The 20,452-nt window shown below is 39.9% G+C and overlaps 1 protein-coding gene across 2 annotated transcripts; it reads left to right on the top strand.

Moving 5' to 3' along the window:
- The first annotated feature begins 6,657 nt into the window (after nt 1-6,657).
- LOC310949286 (putative polypeptide N-acetylgalactosaminyltransferase 8) lies at nt 6,658-20,138 on the top strand. Of its 2 annotated transcripts, none has more exons than XM_083916677.1 (11): nt 6,658-7,074; nt 11,944-12,292; nt 13,064-13,230; nt 14,033-14,219; nt 14,926-15,123; nt 15,312-15,426; nt 17,851-18,036; nt 18,181-18,318; nt 18,482-18,574; nt 18,681-18,851; nt 19,101-20,138. In XM_083916677.1, exons 1-11 carry the CDS (start codon nt 6,870-6,872, stop codon nt 19,218-19,220), a joined length of 1,929 nt encoding a protein of 642 aa, XP_083772803.1. In that variant the 5' UTR covers nt 6,658-6,869; the 3' UTR covers nt 19,221-20,138. The 2 variants fall into 2 exon arrangements, with proteins under 2 accessions (XP_083772803.1, XP_083772804.1); XM_083916678.1 differs by lacking the exon at nt 6,658-7,074 and adding an exon at nt 11,228-11,415.
- The last annotated feature ends 314 nt before the right edge of the window (nt 20,139-20,452 follow it).

Below are 20,452 nucleotides of genomic sequence, written 5' to 3' on the forward strand. Positions count from 1 at the left end.
AAAAGAACAGGAAATATCTTAGAAAAAGATTTTAGCTGTCAAATTCAGGTAAAGCAGTTACAGTATAGTGCAAGGAGTAAATCAACTATTTTGTTTACTGGGAGGCAGATGCAAACAGAATAGTCTTCAGTCTTGATTTAAAAGAACTAAGAGTGGCAGCAGACCTGCAGTTTTCTGGAAGCTTGTTCCACATATGTGGCGCATAAAAACTGAATACTGCCTCTCCATGTTTAGTTTTGACTCTGAAGAAGAAGAACAGAGAGGTCTGGATGGTTCGTAGCTAGGCAGAAGTTCTGAAATGTATTTTGGCTCTAAACCATTCAGTGCTTTGTAAACCAACAGAAATAATTTGAAATCAATTATTTGACGGACAGGAAGCCATTGTAGAGATCTGAGGACCTGATAGATATGACCTACTTTTTTGGTCTTAGTGTGGACTCGAGCAGCAGTGTTCTGAATAAACTGCAGCTATCTGATCAACTTTCTGGGGAGAACTACAAAGACACTGTTACAGTAGTCGAGCCTGATGAAAATAAATGCATGGACAAATTTTTCTCAAGTCCTGCTGACACATAAATCCTTTAACCCTTGATATATTCTTTAAGTGATAGTAGACTGACTTTGTGACTGTTTTAATGTGGCTGTTAAAGTTCTGGTTTGAGTCCATACACCTACGTTTCTGGCTTGGTTCGTGGTTTGTTTCTGTTTCTGGCTTGTTCCTCTTGAAAAAAAAAAACAATATTTTTTGTTTTTCTCTTTGTTTATTGGAGAAAATTCTTCTCCATCTAATGGTCAATTAAATTTGTCTACCTCTATTATTTCTGTAATTATTTAATTGAAAGGGACTCCAATTGAGAGATTTTGTAAATCTTATGTAAAATGTATTGCCTTGTCCCTTAAAACAGAATTTGGGAAATTTGCTCAACGTCTTATGAATCTGATTAAGTTGGCAAGTAATTATTATTTTTTACTATTTATCATACTAAACTGAAGTGTTAAGATTGCTTATTAAACCTGGGGACTGTCAAACTTACCATGGTTTTCAATGTAAAAGAGAAAAATATATCATTTGGGTATTTTCGTTTCATGTTTCAACATCCAAATGTATGACTGATGAAAGACTTAGACTTAAACTGTTGTTTCTACGTTGCGGATCAGATAAAATGTATAAAAGGACCTGAGATGTCAGGCTTTGTTACCTTGGATGTAAACTCACCCCTGCTGAACAAAAGTAAGTTTAGTGGAGTTGATGCTGTAATTAACAGGATTGGTTGGTGATATGCAAGCTGTTTCCCAGTAGGTCTAATATGGCAGGTATTGTATGTAAAAGAGCATTACATCACAGTATCTTACACCATGCTGCTTATAAAAGGCATACCAACTATCCTGCAACTTAGGAATGCAATTCAGTCATATGTCCTCAGTTTTATTTTCCACTCAGTGAGACCAAATGCATTGTATCCAAGTAGAAAGGCTAATGCAGAAGTTTTAGCTTCGTCTTGTTTTGTTGTTTAAAGTTGAAAATTATGTGTTTTGACAATACTGAATTTGCTCCATGGCAGCAATGGTCAAAAAACAAGAAAGGCTATTAACTAGAAGAAGGCAAATAAGCTGAAGGAAAAGTCAATGAAGTAAAAGTCAGAGAAGGCAGGCTAGGATTCATAAATGAGTAAACATCAGTGTGCATGCATAACGAGAAATTCACAGTACAGAGGTGTAACAAGGTCAAAGTTCACTGGGACTGGGTCCCCACCGTCAGGTTCCCTAAATGCTTAAATATACTCTACACTGGTAATTGTTTATTCAAGGTTTGTCTTTTTGTAGTCATTTTTGTAATCCTGAGAACTTCTGTAAGAGTTAACAGAGATAAATGCACTTATTTGTTGATTAGCACTGGCCATTTACATTTAAAAGTACCCTTGTTCTAATGCATATAATGACTGACAGATTGTAACAGGTGTAACTTGACTTTTGGTTATACAATATGTATTAAGGTATCTATAAAAACAACAACAACAACAACAACAACAACAACAACAACAACAAACAGTTATTAGTCTTAAAAATCTCCTGCCAAACAGGAGGTCCCAGAATGTGACCTTTGTAGAATGGATGGTACCTTTCAGAGTATACTGTGTATTACCTAATTGTTTTAGGTGTATTATATTTGGTCTTTTCTAAAGGAAATAATTATATAATTATAATTTTATAATAACCTACAGAATCATTTTTTTAAAGGTGAAGTTCAAGGTTATCGGTGCAGGAGAATCCTAAGTGATCAGGGGCATGTTTCACAAAGCAGGTTTAGTGAAAACTCTGAGTCTGTTAACCCTGAAATGAGGGAAACTCTGAGTTTTCCGTTTCACAAAGGGAGGTAACTCAAACCAGAGACAGAGGGGTAACTCTAGCCTGTTTCACAAAGAGAGGTAACTTAACCTCTCGGTCAGTTACCATGGTAACATGCTCTCTGAAACTAACCTGGTCGGGACCAGGTTTTTCTCAGAAAACCTTGAGTTTCTCTCTGTCTCCGCCCTCTTTCAGCCACACACGGTGTTTCATTTCCTCATTCATTCAGTCAGCGGGCGAGTTTTGGCGAAGTATAGTTCTGCTATAGTTCCATCTGTTTTTTCAGAAAATCACTGCAAAAATCAGTCATTAGAAGTTATATTAGGTGGCGACTATTTCACTACCATGGCATGTGCTTTTGATAACAATCCCGTGGATGAAGGTGACGCATTTCGCAAAGAGAATTAAATATTCGTCGGGAGATGATTATCAGACCGCGCATAGACGTCCTTAATATGCTGCAGCCATAATTACAAAATGAATGAAATGGATCTTTTGAGCAAGTTGAATGTATTTGACTCAGCGTTTCTAAATATAATTCCAGCTTTTCTTGCAATTCATAGGTTCAAAAGTTTGTGCTTTAAGTTGGGTTACCGGTATATAAACTACTCCTATATAGCCTTCTGATCCAGAATATCACCTATAATGCGAGGGGGCTGAATACGGCACAACACCGTTTCATGTCACAGTCCATCTCACCCCTCCTTACATTTCCAACATTAACAACCAGTCATGCTCTCATATCACAGCAGATATTGAGTGTTGCGCTGCGTTTTTTTTGCAAATGGGAGTTTTTTATACAACATTGATATGTTGTATAAAAAACAGCCACTTACGGTAATATTTACTTTACGATGTAAAACCTGCTCAAAATGAGGCATCACCATGAGACTGTGCTGAGGTTTTACCTGTTTGAAAAATGTTTTTATGTTTCATCTTAAACTGCGCTTCTCCCCCGCGGGGTTGCACTTAAATGAAATAAATTAATAGGCTCCCACTCAAGCAGTTCCCCCTGTGATATTACTGTGATTGCAACAGGACTACATTTAAACTTATGCACTGACCCGAGCCGCAATGTCCTCCAGCACCGCCTCCCTCTCTTTTGCTGCTGCAGCGGTGTAAACCTGCTCAAACTCTCCGTATGAGCGCATTAATATTTCCATTTCCAGTTGTAGCGTAGCCCTTCGCTTCCCCGTTGCCATGGTGACTCGTCGAATCAGGGCTCCATTGATGCTGTCTTTTTTTACTTGTGGTGCACGCGCTTAACTCCAGGTCAAACTACTCTGAGTTGATCAACCTAACGCAAATCTGCTGTTCTGGAACCGAAAACTCAGAGTTTCCTATCTCAGAGTAGATCAACTCAGAGTTCAGGGTTAGACTCGGAGTTTTTTGAACCTGCTTTGTGAAACAGGCCCCAGGTTATAAATCTTCAAGAGAGATCCAAGCTGCAGCTGACTGTGATGTCAGGTGATGCTGTGGACCTGGTGGAACAACTGGAGGGCTTTTGTGTCAATCCTTGGACTGTTCCTAGGAATTATGTTCTTTTTTCAAGTCAATAATAGGGGCTTAAGGAAAAGCCAATGGAGCCATTTAACTCAAAATAGTTAATCAAATTCGTCCTCTCAATGTCATAAAATAATTTCATTCTAAGTAATTCTCTTGACCGCATTAGATTGGATTTGAAATATTTTGTATGCAAAGTTGACTTTATTCTCTTGATAAAATATGGTTCTATAGGAAAGTTCACTTGTAATTTTTCCCTCAACTGTTGAGGTACATGAAAGATCAGGGGTTCAACAAAATCATTAATCATCTTCCTGTGATCCCAACAATACAAACTGCAGTCAGGACAGTCTTGAGTTTTATCTATTTATCACCAGTGAGATGTACTACGGACCTCGATTAGTGGGTTAGGGAGGTATGTTGTACTCAAAGCCTGGGTTGTTGGACAGGTGAAAGTATTTTTTAATTCTTGCCGGTACTATCATATTGACCACAGTCTATGATATTGACCCATAGTGCACACGCTCGCACCAAAAAATACACCTACAGTGCCTATAGAAAGTCCACCTAATGGCACCATCCAGACCTTGCCTAGATCGGGCCACCCCTCCAAACTGGATAACTGAGCCAGGAAAAGATTGATCAGGGAAGCTACCAAGAGGCCCATGGTGACCTTAAAGGAGTTACAAGTCTAAATGGTAGAGGTCGGTCGATCTGTGCATGTGACAACAATTTCACAAGTTTTAAACATATGGCAGGGTGGCAAGAAAGAAGCCTCTTCTGAAAAAATGTCCCGTTTACAGTATGCCAAAAAAAAAAATTTTTTTAATTTGCTTAAATGTTGTAAGGCAAAATGTGTATATGTAAAAATATTTTTTTTATGTATTATCATTTCAAACTGTAAAACATCAAAGTTTTTCAAAAGGGGAACATGACTTTCTATAGGCACTGTATTATTTATAATCTACTTAACAAGCATTCACTAGGACCTCTTATCACTGGTACTTTTTTATCACACTAGCTGCACATTGGCGCAAGATCTGGTTAATCTGGTTTTACTACAGAAACGCGCTGCTTCAAGAGTGGGCACACTTGCTAATGCTCAGCTAATGCTATTAGTTAAAGTAACTTATAATGTAATAATGTGTTGACCTGCATCAGTAGCTACAAACCAAAGCATGGCTGGAGAACGGAAACTCCAGTTAGACACTTGTGATAACAGTCTGAGCCTCTCTGTAATACGTTTAGTGGATGGACATTGTCGGTGTGCAGGTTCAGCTAGTTCACAGCAGCCAGACTGCAGCTCCACTCAATACTGACACATTTAAAAACACTCACTTATACAGAAATACATGAAGGAAAGTACAGAAGTTCCCCTCTGTCCTATCTGTTGCATCAATTAATACAACTACAAATAATAATAATAATAATAATAATAATAATAACAAAGGACGGGTTTGAGCATGCTAAGCAAAAATACCGGTTTCTCAGAACAGAAAGACAGATTTATTCCAGGTAGTTATACACATTTTGGTACTTAGCCAAAGAAAAGACAAACACTCAGTTGCCCTGAGGCACCTGGCACACATGATTTCTAAATATCTGCTACCAACTGCTTTGTGTTGCGACACTCATCATGTTTGATTTGAAGGAAACAAGTCAAGTTATATCTTTGCAACAAACGTCTGTCTACTAAAACACTTTCGATACTTGCTGCTCACGTTGGCGCAAGATGGTTAAGCAGTACGCACGCTATCTTGCTCGTTGCCTGTCGCGTGAAACGCTGCAATGAAGGTGCAGATACAATTAGGCCGGTTTAGATATATGCAATGTATATTGGGGAAAAATTGCTGCTCCTGGTAATTTGAAGTTAGCTGGTTGTTTGTCAAGCTGAAAGTACAATTTTTTTCAGAGGCATTATATTTTTCTTTCTGGTATGGCTTAAAGCTAAGCGCAGCTTCCTAGCTCCTCCTTTGAAAATGGTGTCACTGTTTGTGGGAATTCCTGTGGACCTCGGAGGCCGTATCGTGCAGGGGTCTCTCTGAAGATAAAGGGTCTTTCAGGACAGATCCGATCCCTTGGCATTGCCTGTTGGACCTTATGTTGTCAATGAAATCATTTATTTTGAATTCCTATTCATTTTTGAATCCTTTACACTGGAGATCAAAATTAGAGAACAGCAACCATTGTGTCAGAAGAGAATGTTTAAACAATGTTTTATAGGATTAAAAAATTAAGTATATATGAAGTTGTACAGTTATTTCTAAGGTTTGTGAATTCGAAGTCATTGAGTCGAGTCAGTTTTGTCTCTGAGAGATAATTTCATCATGAAAATAGTTCATGTAGTCGTTACTTCTGAGGGTTATAGGAATACATTACTCAACAGAGCTGTGGCTCTCTGTCAGCCTGGCTACAGTGCTGAAAAGAAATGGGATTGTTCTTATTCTCCTCTATTAAAGACAATGAATAGACTGCTCTGGCATTAAAAAAAAATGTCCGGGGAGGGCACAATAATATAGATCCTGAACTGCTCTCTGTTTGGTGAGGATTGCCATGCTGAGTGACAGCAGACAAATCACACCCACGGTGTGGGTGTGACCAAGGGTCACACCCAAGGCCACCCTCTTCCTCTGTGCCATCATCAAGAACAACATATGATGATGAAAATAGCCCAGTACAGTAGACTTTTATGTGGTTGCATTACCAGTTTATCAGGGGAAAAAAACCTAGAACAGAAGATGAGTTCGCAACCTTGGATCCCATGCAAAGAAAAGGTTCCCAGGAAGCTGTACAAGCTTACCTGTCGTGTCCACGTCCTCACAGTTTTCCCTAAAAGTTGTGTTTGAATGCCTGTATCACTTTCTTGTAGGAAATGATCTTCCTTCCGCTTCTTCACTTGTTTTTCAGAGTAGCGGGTTGGGCTACTTGGTTCAAACATCTGCTATCTGCTCGCGCGCTCTGCTCACTCGCGTGTGTGATTTGAGGTATCCTCGTGGGACAGTTGGTGTGTCATTATCAGAATGCGAGCAGTGTGGTTAAAGCGGCCAGTCTTCATTCTGGGGGGCTTTGGGCTCTTCTTCTACTTGGGAATGTTTCTGAAGAGTGGACACATTTGGGGTGGGTATAATGAGCACGCAGTGGAGACTGTCGCATCTGACGAAGAACTGGACACAGCGCGTATAGGCAGGGTGTTTTCTGACCTGGAGAGAAGCATCAGCAGTCTCTGTGAGTTGAGTCAGTAATTCATCTTTGCCCTGTGTTGCATTTATACAAGTAATTTATTTGTCATGGGGTTTAATCATTATGAGTGCAGATGGGGAACTAGAAATACAATTATCATTAGTTTGATTTAACTATAGTTACAATGTTGAAAAGGTAAGTGGGAGGATTAAACGCATACACAACAGTTTAAGTATAATTTAACATAATTTAAGTATGGCAAGAAACGTATCACAAAGTAATTTTATTTTTATAACCCTTGTATATCGGGTCAGTCTGTTTCTCTTTCACAAATAGTACACAACAGTAGGCTATACGTTAACTTTATGTGATTCAATTACAAATAAATGTAATATTTAAGCTATTGTGGATCCATCACTGAAGTGCGTTCCAGTGAAAATATTCCCGTCTCTGTCTGAGTCTCCCTCCTATAAGCCCTCTCTCACACATTCAGTGCTTACCTGAATTATGGAATATGGTTGAAAATAAATAAATAAATAAAGTCCTCCACAAATTTGGACCAAAAAGTTGCAAATTATGACAAAAGAATTAACAGATTCATGAATTTAAAAGTGGCAAAATCTAAGAGAAAAAAAGTACGGTAGTGGATTCATGAGGGAAAAACACCTTCTTGAGAACGAATACCTATAATGTGACTTCGGAAATTTACAAAAAAATAAACTAAATACTTTACCGATTTACCTAAAATTGGATCAAGGGATATTTTTTGTGTGTTTTAAAGTAAGTGTATTATTTCTCAATGACAGCAATTTCCAAGGACAGTAGCATGTATAACATACAGTCTCAAATTTACCTCAGTCAAAACAAACACAATTTCAAATATTTCTAAATATTTTAATTGTAAATTAGATCATAATTGTAATGATTATTATATATAATGATAATTTTAATAATATTAGCAGTACAAAGTCATGAGCTCAGTGATGTTCCATTTCTGGAAGGTAACATGTTTGCTGCTGGTTGAGAGGCCACATGAGGATCAACACTTAGGGTTTCATTCTCTTCAGAGGAGGATGTCTCATAATCAGAGACCTCGTCAACATTGTCCTCCATCTCAGACACATTCAATGTCACTTTCACTGTAAAGTAGCTAACCTCACAGACAGAAAACCTTTTATTGGGCATCATTTTCATGAAGAGAAAGCACAAAGCACCAAGAGAAATGGCTTTTATATATTTGCTCCTTCCTTGAACTATCACTGTCTTGCGAACCAAACATCCCGCCCACAAGTTATGGGAAATGGCGGAGCTTCTCCTCATAATACAGGTGCAGTCAGGTATGTCTTGACACCAAAGAAGTACAGTATGTGTACAGGGCAGTGAAAAACTATAATAATGCCAATTGTAGGATTTCTAAGTTGTTCCTAAAATTAGGAAAAGTTCTTAAATATGAAGTAAAAAAAACTATGTCAACCATGTATTAAGAGATGTAAAACATAAACAGGGTCAAATTGACCCTAAGTATAACAGGAGGGTTAAATCTTTTTATTTGTTTACTTTTAATTTTATTTGCAGTTTATTTTTTGCTTGCTTATTTAACTGTTTGGGATTTATTTTAATCATTTTGTTAACAGACTTATTCGTTCTTCACCAGGGGGTTGAAAGTAACTTTTTTCACCATCGTCCCGAATCGGCCCAAATTCTTCCAAAAATCTTTTTTACATTTTGAGTTGTTACTTACTGATACTACTAATAACTAATAAAATACAATACTAATAAAATACAATACATTATGTTGATAAAATAATGCATTTATTTCCAGACTATATTTGTTTAGCTTGTACCTCTTTTATATTGTTTTTAATCATTCTTATTGTTTTTTGTTTGTTTGTTTGTTTAGTGCACCAAAAGGAGTTGCACAATTTCGTTGTATGCAATACAATGACAATAAATGCTAATTTTTCTACTCAATATGACAACCAGCACCCTCAGTCACAGAACTGAGGTCTATGTGACCTTCTGCCACTACTCCATCATTTAGGGACTTGATTTTTTTGAGTTTAATTCGTCATGAGGACATTGTACCAGCAAGTTAAAGTATCGGGTGTTATAAATCGAAATAATGATAATACACATAGATTTAGAGCTGGCTATCTCTGAAGCTAACAGACTGCCATTAAAAGCAATTGGTAATAGCTCTGCTAATGTAAACTTTGACAGTCTACCTTTGCTTTTACCACCATAACCAGAAAAGTCGAGTATGATAACCAACAATCTCAATGTGGTGAGTATACAGTTTAGTGTGTTATTACCTTGTTTCAACAGTATATTCCTGTACAGCTGCTTACGTTAGCTAGCTAGAAGACAATGGTAATCTGCTTAACAGTTGCTAGTCTAGATAATAAGATGAAAATGATGGAATATCTAAACATAACAATATCAGAGGGTGCGTTAACATCTGAATGTATGGGAGGTTAAAGTATCAGTATCAGTAGTAATTTAAAATCACAATTCTCACAGTTTCTTAGCTTCCTAGCTTAAACTGGCATCATTAGCCACTAAAAGCTTTTTGCCCAGAGACTCGCATGCATTGTTATCGTTGCCGAGAATGGCGTTGGTGATTCTGTAGTTAACGTTACTGGCCTAACGTTATCTCAGGCTCTGTGGGTCTGGGTCCTACTGGGTGGGTGGGGTCTGTGCTGGGTGCACTCAGACTGCCCTTCTTTTGGCTTCAGCCAGTACCACAGCACAGTGACAGCAGAGAGTAATATAGTACGGTGACAGTTGCGTATTGTCGTCTCAGCTCGAGCACCAGCAGTGCGAGAGCAGCGCGTGCGTCTCATTGAACAACGAGACGCGAGCGCGTGGAACGTGTAACGTGCCAGCCAACTCCACGAAGCTTGTCCTTTTTCCATTTATTCCAACGACCACAAACCCGTTCTGGTTTGTAAAGCGTGTTGGAAACTTAAAAAGAAAAATGACATCAGTGCCCACAACTCCTCTTCGTCCCGAGGTTGACGTGAGAGAGAATATTGATTGTCCCGGTGACAAATTATTCGAAAGGATGGACAGACTTTCAGAAGTTCGTTTCTCCAGCCATTGAAGAACTGTGCACCACCATAGACTGTATAAAAAATGGACGTAGCCTCTACATCGAGGTCCATTCTCTCAACTTCATCCAATCGTACTCGCCTACGGGAGTCGCCATCTTGTTGGACTTTGACTCCTCCTCATTTCCTCTTACCAAAGAAAGGGATTGATGTGACGTTGGGGGGAGGGAGATACATCTGTCCGGCATACGTATACTGTATTAGCAACATTAGCTCCCCTGTCTGGGAGCTAGGCTAACAGAACACGCTGCTAGATAAACTGGCACTCCCGTGTCAGTCTAGAGGAAAACACACCGGCTCCGGGAGTAAAGTGCAGGCAGCCAGCATTTATGATCTATGATTTAAACTGAAATCCAACACAGTAGCATGTCAATAGACTGTAAAACACTGACCCTCACGGCCCAAATCCTCCCGGTGCTCCAGATATGTGTCATCGATAGTAAGCTATAGTCAAGTCATAGTGCAAGTGTGGCTATTTAATTAGCAGAGTTAATGTTAACACAGTGTGTCCCTAAACCATCTGTTGGTACAGTTGATCGAAGAGCAAACCATCTAATCACCTATATTAACACCACCACACGAATGACTGCAGTCCAGGTCAAAAACTTTAACCTCCAGTAAAATAAAAACTAGTCTGGCACAAAAGAATTCACCCCCCTGAGTGTTGGAGATATGACTTAAACATACAGAATAGAATGTTATTTTTGTACCAGGCCTTAAATAGGTTTAATTATGCTGTGAAAACAGCCTGTTTAACATGGGGGTCCATGAGAAATTGCTCTATTGTGCATACTAGTCCTAGTGGACACTCGGAGAACTGCAGGTTTTGGCACTTCCGTAGTGGATCAACCAGGAAGTCGCTGTGGACAGGGCTTGTGCACAAAATGCCGCTCTCCGTCTATTCTTATTGGTTTTCTTAGTTGCCACAAATCTTTTAGCCTCCCGAGACCATCCTGATCTCACAAGCTCCATTGTATTTTATTTTATCAGTCTGTTTTACTTTCTGAGCTCTGCCTCAACACTCTGTTAGTATGTCATACGCTTCGTTGATCTGATTGATTGATTTGGGCTGTCTATTACCTACATAGGGTGGTGATAGACAGATGGTTTATCCAATCAGCAACCAGTATGTCCACCTCTTCCCAAAGGATCTCCTACCGAGAGTTCCCAGATGGATATGCTGAGGAAATGCGAATTACGTGAATCCATCCATCTTTGGCCAAGTCTTGTAAATGAGCTGCTGGCGGAAACAAACCAGCCACCACTTCAAAACACGGTAGCCTATTTTTAAGTTTGCTGCAGACATAGCACAGCATGCTGCAGCATCTGTGCTGATCCTGAAGCAATGTGGTTCGAGTGTAAAACAAAACACAACTTTTTTACTTATGAATCTACTATTTCTTTCTTGGAAATTTGCAACTTTTTTCTTGAAATGTTATCCTCCTACCTCGGGTCCGTTTTTTTTTTTTTTCATTTATAGCCTACGCCAACGTATAGCCTAATATAGACTCTCTCAAATAATATTAAAATTAAAAAACTATATTTGATCACGTATCTTCCTTGTGTCCTTTTGGCCACACCCCTATGTCACTACAAAGCCCAGGATGTCCTTTACACCATAAATTGTCATTATTGTTTTATATATTTATATTTGTTTATTTACTCTTACCTGTGCTGCCCTAATGCCCAATTTGCCTCAAGAACAATGCTTTATTTTGATCCAGAAAACATGTTTGGTATTTTCTGCAAAATGTGATCATGCCTCTAGCTCATTTCGCTTTCTCTCTGTCATCCTTTTGTCAAGACAATGTACTGAGATCTTTTGAGCAAAAGCAGGACACCATGCAGAAAATGCTCCAAGAGGACAGAGACAGACAGAGAAAAGCTGCAGAGGTCGAACAGCCAGCCTTCAAAAAGCAGCCAGAGCAGCAAGCGCAAACTGAAGCAAAAACCCAGGACCAAAAAGAGGCTCCCAAAGAGAAAAAGTCTACTAAAGTGTTCCCCGACTCTGTCCTTTTCAAGACATGGGGGGAGAATTTGTCCGAGGATGACCAAAGAGAGGCACAGGGTTTGTTTGTAAAGTATGGATACAACGTTTTTCTCAGCGATCGCCTTCCTCTAGATCGAGATCTTCCAGATACCAGGGATCCAAGGTACACTCTATAATTTACTCATATCAAAGAAATGTTCCTTGTTTGCTGATCCTTCACCTCTATGTTCGATTCAATTTTATTTATAGTTCACATGGTTTGTCTTTAGGGATGTAACGATGCATCATGACAGGAATAAAAATTACTTAGGTCACTATGTAGGTATACTACAGGGCACAGAACGAGGGAAGACATGGTAACGGTAGGCTTTGAAATAGAGGATGCACAGAGCGGTGTGGTGGCATTTTTCGATTCCCCATATACACAAATACAACCGGTGAGAAATGGACAGACAAAACCAAAACAGCATGTAAATATTGCAAGAGACTGCTGACACCATTTTCAGACGTTGAAAATGAGGGCTTTCGGCTGTTGATGAACACGCTAGAGCCAAGATGTTGCATCCTGTCACGACAGCATTTCAGTCAGGTGGTGCTGCCAAAACTCCACCAGGAGGTAAGCGCTCATGTGGTTAAAGTTCTCCCGAGTGCTTATACTGTGTCTATCTGAAACAGAGTTTCTGTAAAGAAAGCACGTCTAATATTTTTTTTCCTACGAATAAAAGATAATTTTATTTGGTCACAATTTGTCTCTAACTCATTTTGATTTAAAAAAAAAATTGTTAGAAAATCGTATCATGAACAAAAAATCGTGAACCGCATCAAATTGTGAATTGTGTATCAATCAATCCCTATTTGTCTTTAGGTAAAGCATTCACAGTTTACTGGGGGACAGTGACTGACTGGTTTTCAAAATGCTTCTGTTTTTGAATAGGTGTCTGAAAAAGAGTTACCCAAAGGACCTGCCAAGTCTTGGAGTGGTGTTGATCTACCTAGACGAGGCCCTGTCTGTTATCAAAAGAGCTCTGCGCAGCATCATTGACCACACTCCTAAAAACCTGCTGAAGGAGATTATAATGGTCGATGACAATAGCTCTGAAGGTTGGTTGGCTGCTACCTACATACACTTTTTATATTTAAATGTTTTGGGTACTGTCAGGATCTAATATTTGGCATTATATAGTACATTCCACATGTTACTTTGTGATTGTAATTTACATTTTTAATGCCATCCAGCAGATGGGAGATGTTGGACATTTCTGCCAGAAATCTCTATGGTTTAGGCAACAAACTGGATTTTTTGTTTGTTCTTTTACCAAAACCACTTTTTAACTAGCCTAACTCCAAGTAGATTTGTTGCCTAAACTCAATAAAGACTTCTGTAAGAAAAGGATCATTTATCCCATGTCAAATTAACTTTCAGCTTTAAAGAAATAGTTAGAGATGTTTGTGAAGTATATTTATTTGTCTACTTGCCAAGAGTAAGAATAGCATAAAGACTGGAAACAACTAACCATGTTACACACCTCATGTGGTATATCTTGACAAAAATTGAAGTTAACCATTTGTTGTTTACCAATATAGGAGGTATATACTGTAGATTCAGGAAATTCCAGTACAAAGCTTAACCTCCTGGTAAAACCACAAATGGTATTTTTTTACTTCAGATATTGTACACATTTAACAAACAATGTATGTGTTTTATCTAGTTTCTACAAGGTGGACTCGAATCAAACATTAGAAACACTTTTCAGTTTGAGGCAACAGTACATCATCACCAACTTGCTCTCAAACTCTTCACGGAAACTGGTATCACTGCCTCGTCTAAACTAGCTATGGTAATCCATAACGCCTGTTCTGCTGTAATCTCAAAACATGTGTCCACTTTCTTCTCTCAATTCAGAAAATCTAAAGGGGGAACTTGACACATACATAAAGTCACTGGAGCAGCAGAACCCAAGTCTCCGTATAATGAGAGTGAGGCACAATCAGCAACAAGGCCTCGCTTACGCCCGGGCTTCTGGATGGAGGGCTGCTACTGCTGATGTGGTGGCCATCCTGGATGCACACATCGAAGTCCATGAGCTGTGGTAAGAATGAGGGGGGAAAAAATAATTTTATACTCTGGTTTATGTCGAAAAAATGTATGTGTCATATTTGTGAAAGTCTTTAACATCATATATAAGTTGCAGCTCTTCTAATTTCCTAAACTTCTTAAACAACATTCAGTTTTCTCAAATGAATTGAGATTCACTTAAAATTCTCAAGTTACACAGGTAAGCATCCACCAACAAACTGACTCTGGTGAGGTGTTGCCAGCGTTGGCCTGCCTCACATCTTAGCCTTACTTAGAACGCTCTGTTTACACAGCACAAACACGCACACGTGGCGGGACTGGCTATCAAAACCAACTTTAAGCTATAAATATTTGACAATATACCCCTTGACAAGGTTGCCTTTCTAAAATGCTGATCTCACGCAGTGCATGAGGCTGGCTTCCTGCATATGCACCCCCCCACCATGTTATTTGTATTTTGTTTTTTTGTTTTTTTGCATTGCTGTCTTGAATTTCTTTCTTTGTTTTGTATAGTGGCTGAAAATGAACAAAAACTCACCACTGATATAATTAAGGAGCAACCGGCATTCCACAACACATGCAAGCTCCCATTTAAAAGCTACCATCAATATGCGGAAAGTGTCAAAGAAATATTCAACCAGCAGTCGTCAGGTTATTCAGTAAAGGACGGTTTGTTGCAGGGATGTGTGATCGGCCTCTTCTCCATTCCCCTCACGCAGGGCTGAACCACTGCTGACACAGATTAAAGCAGACCGAACGGTGGTGACGTCCCCTGTGTTTGACAAAGTCACCTTTGATGAGCTCAAGGTTATTCCATACCTTCCAGCGGCACACGCCTTCGACTGGGCTTTATGGTGCATGTATGAGAGTTTTTCAGACGAATACTACAAACTCAACGACGGCTCATTGCCTGGAAAGTAAGTTAAAGTGAAATCAATCAGTCTTGTTCCGATTTACACGTGTGTCAAACAAATATAATGGTCTTATTGATCATACCAGGGTGTACCCTGCCTCACGCCCGATGTCAGCTGGGATCGGCTCCAGCCCCAGCAGCCCCGACAGGGACAAGTGGTTGAAGATGAATGAATGAATGATTTCATTTCAGAAGTCCATCTGTCATGGGAATCCTAGTTGCTGACAGGAAGTTTCTAGGAGAAATCGGAGTTCTTGATGAAGGAATGAAAGTGTACGGCGGAGAAAATGTTGAGCTGGGAATCCGTGTGAGTAAGCATCACCTATCTAACATCAAATCTGAATCCTGATAACACAATCCCAGGCAATCTTGCAGCGAGAAAGAGTACAGATCCTGGCTGAGGTATAATTCCTCACAATCGTAGAGGCAAAGAATAAAATGATTCCTGCTGTAATATCTTTCCAGACTTTAAGAGTCCTGTGACATTGTATGATGAAAAGCTGTGTAGTGTTTCCATCTGAAAAGCCTTGAAATACAAGGATTACTCAAATGGACCTGTTGATCAACCTGTTGTAGGTTTACAGAGGGTTATGTGCTGGACTGTTTCTTGGTTAGGTGTTGAGGTAACTTCTGCCCATTACAGGCAGACTGCCGGGTTGAAAAGAAGGAATACTCGAGGCGTAGAGTCGGTCAACTCTTTAAGAAACATCACCTGGACGCACTGGGACGCATCATCAGTGTTGTTTTCTGGGGTCATAGGGTGTTTCAAGTCTTGCAACAGACACCCTCGCCCAGGCGACCCTGCCAGGGGTGATCAAGTCCCAGCCTGCGTCCCAGTAACAGCCCACGGATCAGCCCTCTTAATCTACAGCCACCTTGTGGCTTTCTCTGTGGCTTCACTAGCAGATTGAATGGCCCTCTTCTTGTAATGCCCAGCCGCTCTTCCCAGGGCACGGCTAGCTCCAGCATGATCAGTTGTTTTGAGACCTCATATGTTATAATCATGTCTGGTCGGAGGGATGTTGGTGCAATGTGTTGTGGGAACCTCAGCTGTTTTCCAAGGTCAACCTGCAGCACCCAATCAGGGGCTGTGTGCAGGAGGCCTGTTGTTGCCTGTGGCCGAGTCCGTGGTCTCTCTCCGGCCTTGACGAAGGGGACTGTCTTGGGAGCTCGATGGTGTCTACTGGTGCTGATAGCTGAGGCTATACTCTCAGCCACTGCCTTGAGCACCTGGTCATGGCGCCAACGATTGCAACCGTTAGCCAGGGCTTTTGGGCAGCAGCTAAGGAGATGTTCTAGGGAGCCTCTTCTGGAGCAAAGGGGGCAAGAAGGTGTCTCACTCTTCCCCCAGGTATGCAGGTTTGCTGGGCTTGGGAGGGCATCATAGACTGCCTGAACCGGACACGAAGGAAGTCTGCCTAAATGATGTTCGACCAGGTGACTTTGCGCTGCAACGTGCTCTCCCATCTTGTCCACGCTCCCTGCTGCTGGAGTCCCACTGCCCTGCTCACGCTCTTTTCTTCCAGGCCAGCTCGAATCTCTTCTTGGAGTAGTTGGTGTCTCTCCTTGCCCTGGGCCTTGCTGACCTGGGTTTTGGGAAAGTAGCCCAAGCCAATAACTTTTTTAAAAAATGATTAACTTTTTGTGCTACTGCACAATGAAACGTGTTCTCAGCCTGTCCTTCCTCCCAGTAACATGTGTAGCCTATAAATAGTTCATGAACATTTGTTTATAATGTGCACAGTCTCATCAGTTTGCAACCAACCAACCTTCAGAGCTCTTGTCATTCACCATTATAATCTCCTTCAGCAAAAAGTGATTCATGGGGCAGCAGCAGGGGTCTCCAAGGAGGAGATGGGGCCCTACAAACGATGTGTTATATGTGTACGACAAGTGGTGGTATCGCCCAGTTTATAAACTTCTAAGTAGCTCTTGGCTCACATTTGTTTCGACTCATGTGTGAACTTGCAAAATGATTTGCAGTTTGCTACTTTCATTGAGGATGACGGATCAAGGATTAAGTTTTATTGAACGGTATAGTCAAAATTATACTTTGTAAGTTACTATCTATCAAAGAGTGATTTAAAACAACGGTGATTGATCATGTGACCCACTAATGAAAGAACTTCTACTTACCTTTTTGCCGAGTAATACAATATCCATGTCTGTGGCGACATTCCCGGGCTGAATGTAAATAGGCTGTCATTAGTTAGTGGCGCTGCTCAAACAGGTTGGTCTACTGGTGGAGATCATCAGTTATGCTGCGTTCACTTTTTTAACTGGAAATCGGGAACTTGCAAATCCTGAGTCAGCCTTGTAGTAAGGGTAGAAGTGTGAATGGAATGTGTGTGTGTGTGTGTGTGTGTGTGTGTGTGTGTGTGTGTGTGTGTGTGTGTGTGTGTGTGTCTGTGTGTGTGTGTGTGTGTGTGTGTGTGTGTGTGTGTGTGTGTGTGTGTGTGTGTGTGTGTGTGAGTGTGTGTGTTTGTGTATGGATTTAAGACGGTAACATATAGGGATCGGGAAGTAGAGGTGAAAGTGTTTCAAAAAAGTTTACAAAAGAAAAAAAACACACATAGTGACCATGAATTGACAAGATGGAGGGCTCTGACAGAACAGGCTCGCCTGCAGTTACATTGTACTGCCAAAGAGGCCGCTAGAAACATGATATCTAAATTCTTTTGGAGTACAAGTTTAAAAGTGCTATTTACTTTTTCTTCTTTTTCTCATATAGGTATGGACATGTGGAGGCAGTGTTGAAGTAGTACCATGCTCCAAGATTGCCCACATTGAGAGGAGCCACAAGCCCTACATGCCTGACCTGAGCAAAGCCATGAAGAGAAATGCCCTCAGAGTAGCAGAAATCTGGATGGATGAATACAAACACAACATCAACTTGGCTTGGAACCTTCCATTTGAGGTACTGCAAATGAGGTCAAAAACAATAAAAATGATGATTCCCCTTTTTATGGCATTCATTCAGCTTTTCTTATGAGTAGTTATAAGTGTATAAGAATTTCTTTAGTTACAATATCACAAAAAAATCACATCATAATCTCTGCAGAATCATGGAATTGACATCGGGGATGTCTCAGAGAGGAAAAAACTCAGGGAAAGGTTGAACTGTAAACCTTTCAAATGGTACCTGGAAAATGTGTATCCCAAGTTGGATCCCTGGGCAGACCTGCTTGCCTATGGAGGAGTAAGTTTAGTTGTATCTAATGCTTTCTATCTGTGGTAGATGGAGTACTGCATGGGGTGTGTCATATGCATTGCTGCATTAAGTTGTTTGTAGTAATGATTTATGCCATAGTGTTATACATTTTCACTGAGTTTGACAAAATGATGAACTTCCCCACTACCAGGTGAAGAATCTTGATGCTAACATGTGCATAGACCAAGGCCCAGTGCCGGGTCACACACCCATTGCCTACAATTGCTACTACTACCAACCTCAAGTAAGTCAAGCAGCTAAAAGTGGTTGTCAAGATTAATGATTTTAGTCTCTGAAAAATAACAAGCAATTTCAAATCTGCTTGCTGCTTAACTTAACAATATTTTTAGATCGCTTATTATCGCTCTAATGGTGAGCTCTTTATCGGCGGAATAAAGTCCCACAAGTACAATGACAACCGGTGTATAACTGACATCGGGGAAAAGGAAACGGACCCCGGACTTTACAACTGCAAAGAGGCTATGCAGAAAGGAATGGGGATCTACTGGAACTTCACTCAGGTACCACAACTGTTCTTAAAATGTATATCAAAGTATATCAAAGTATATGAAAGACGGTGTAGAGATGTGGCAATGGGAATTTTTATTTCAGTAAAATCTTTAGTAATAGTCAGTGTGTCCCACCCTTTGAAATTAGAGGGTGGGAGTTCAGGGTGACTTGTATAGCTCAACATATTGACTGCGGTTGTGTGAACATTATCTGATGACATACTGTGCATCCACATTCTTAACACTTATTATCTTTTTTAGGGCAAAGAACTGAAGAACAAACAGACAGAAAGATGTCTGGAGATTAAAAATGGCAAGCTTCTGATACAGGAATGCTCTGGACAAAGATGGGAGATCCAAAACATAATCAAAGCGTTTTAATTGCATACTAGAAGAACACTTCTCTGCTCGTAGGTCGGTGGATAAGATCACCCGAGGGTGTAAAATGCATTGTTATGCTAGTATCTGAGAAATAGTAATTAGAAACAATTACCTCTTTTTAAAAGGTAACTAAATTACTTTACTGTCTTCTTCCACCACAAAGTGAAAACTCCTTGTGGTCAACTTTTTACTAAGTCATGATTTTTAAAACAATATGTTACTCTAAAGACTGCAAAAATGAATGGCTGTTGCGGTGCTATGCCGCCTTAAAACTTTATTTGTGTCGCCTCAGACACTCCAGAAGCTTCATTCGTGCCGTGTATGGTAATGCCAGACGCTGAGTTTCTAAAAAACAACGCAATTGTCATTATGCCTCTTTCTTATGGATGAACAAAGTGTCTAACTGACGTTAGAGGTGATCATAATTGTTCACGTGTACGGCCGTTGTGTCTGTTTTGTTTCAATGGAGCGTTTGGAATTTAAATAATTTCTCCCTGGGATTATTATGTTTTTCTGATTCTGATTCTGACCTGGAAATCGTATTTTGAAAGGGTGTTAAATCAGACTTAACAGCTGGATTCTGTGTATTACCTTATTGTTTTAATTGTATTATATTTGGTCTTTTCTAAAGAAAATAATTATATAATTATAATTTTATAATAACCTACAGCCTTAATCTCTCTTGGGGAGCCTTGGCACATATAATGTCAAGAAAAGGGATATAGGGGAAAAAGGGAAAGCCTTATTTGGGACATTTAATTTACACACCATGGGGGTTGATAGTCTTTCTTAACAGCACAGTGAACGCCAACAAAGTTTTGTTTTGTTGTGCACAGAAAAAGGTCTGTGGTTTTGAAATGTTTTCATATATTATTCTTTGTTTTTATCATTTGGAAATAAAACTGATGATTAAAGCTGGCTTATAATTTTTTTTTTTTTTTGAAAGGTGAAGTTCAAGCTTATTGGTGCATGAGAATACTAACTGATCAGGTTATAAATCAATGAGAGAGAGAGATAAATGCTGCAGCTGACTGCAATGTCAGGTGCAGGTGTATACCATTTATGTCTTTGTGTGATTGTAAAGGAATGGCAAATGGTTCAATTGCTGGTACAAATATTAAGGGTGACAGCAACTTGTGTTTTGGTGGAATATGGATATGTCAGAAAGTTTTGCACTATGCTTGCAAGAGCCTTGAAGTAGCTGTACCAAAAGTGATGGAGGCTTTACATTG

Source organism: Echiichthys vipera, assembly GCF_963691815.1.
Source record: "Echiichthys vipera genome assembly, chromosome: 7".
Classification (NCBI taxonomy): domain Eukaryota; kingdom Metazoa; phylum Chordata; class Actinopteri; order Perciformes; family Trachinidae; genus Echiichthys; species Echiichthys vipera.

What these genes read in the sequence shown, in the direction of transcription:
- LOC310949286 (XM_083916677.1), top strand. Translation starts at nt 6,870, where the DNA reads ATGCGAGCAGTGTGGTTAAAGCGGCCAGTCTTCATTCTGGGGGGCTTT. An exon ending in CGATGACAATAGCTCTGAAG is followed by an intron (nt 13,231 to 14,032) that starts GTTGGTTGGCTG and finishes CTCTCAATTCAG; the next exon opens with AAAATCTAAAGGGGGAACTT. An exon ending in CTTGGAACCTTCCATTTGAG is followed by an intron (nt 18,037 to 18,180) that starts GTACTGCAAATG and finishes TAATCTCTGCAG; the next exon opens with AATCATGGAATTGACATCGG.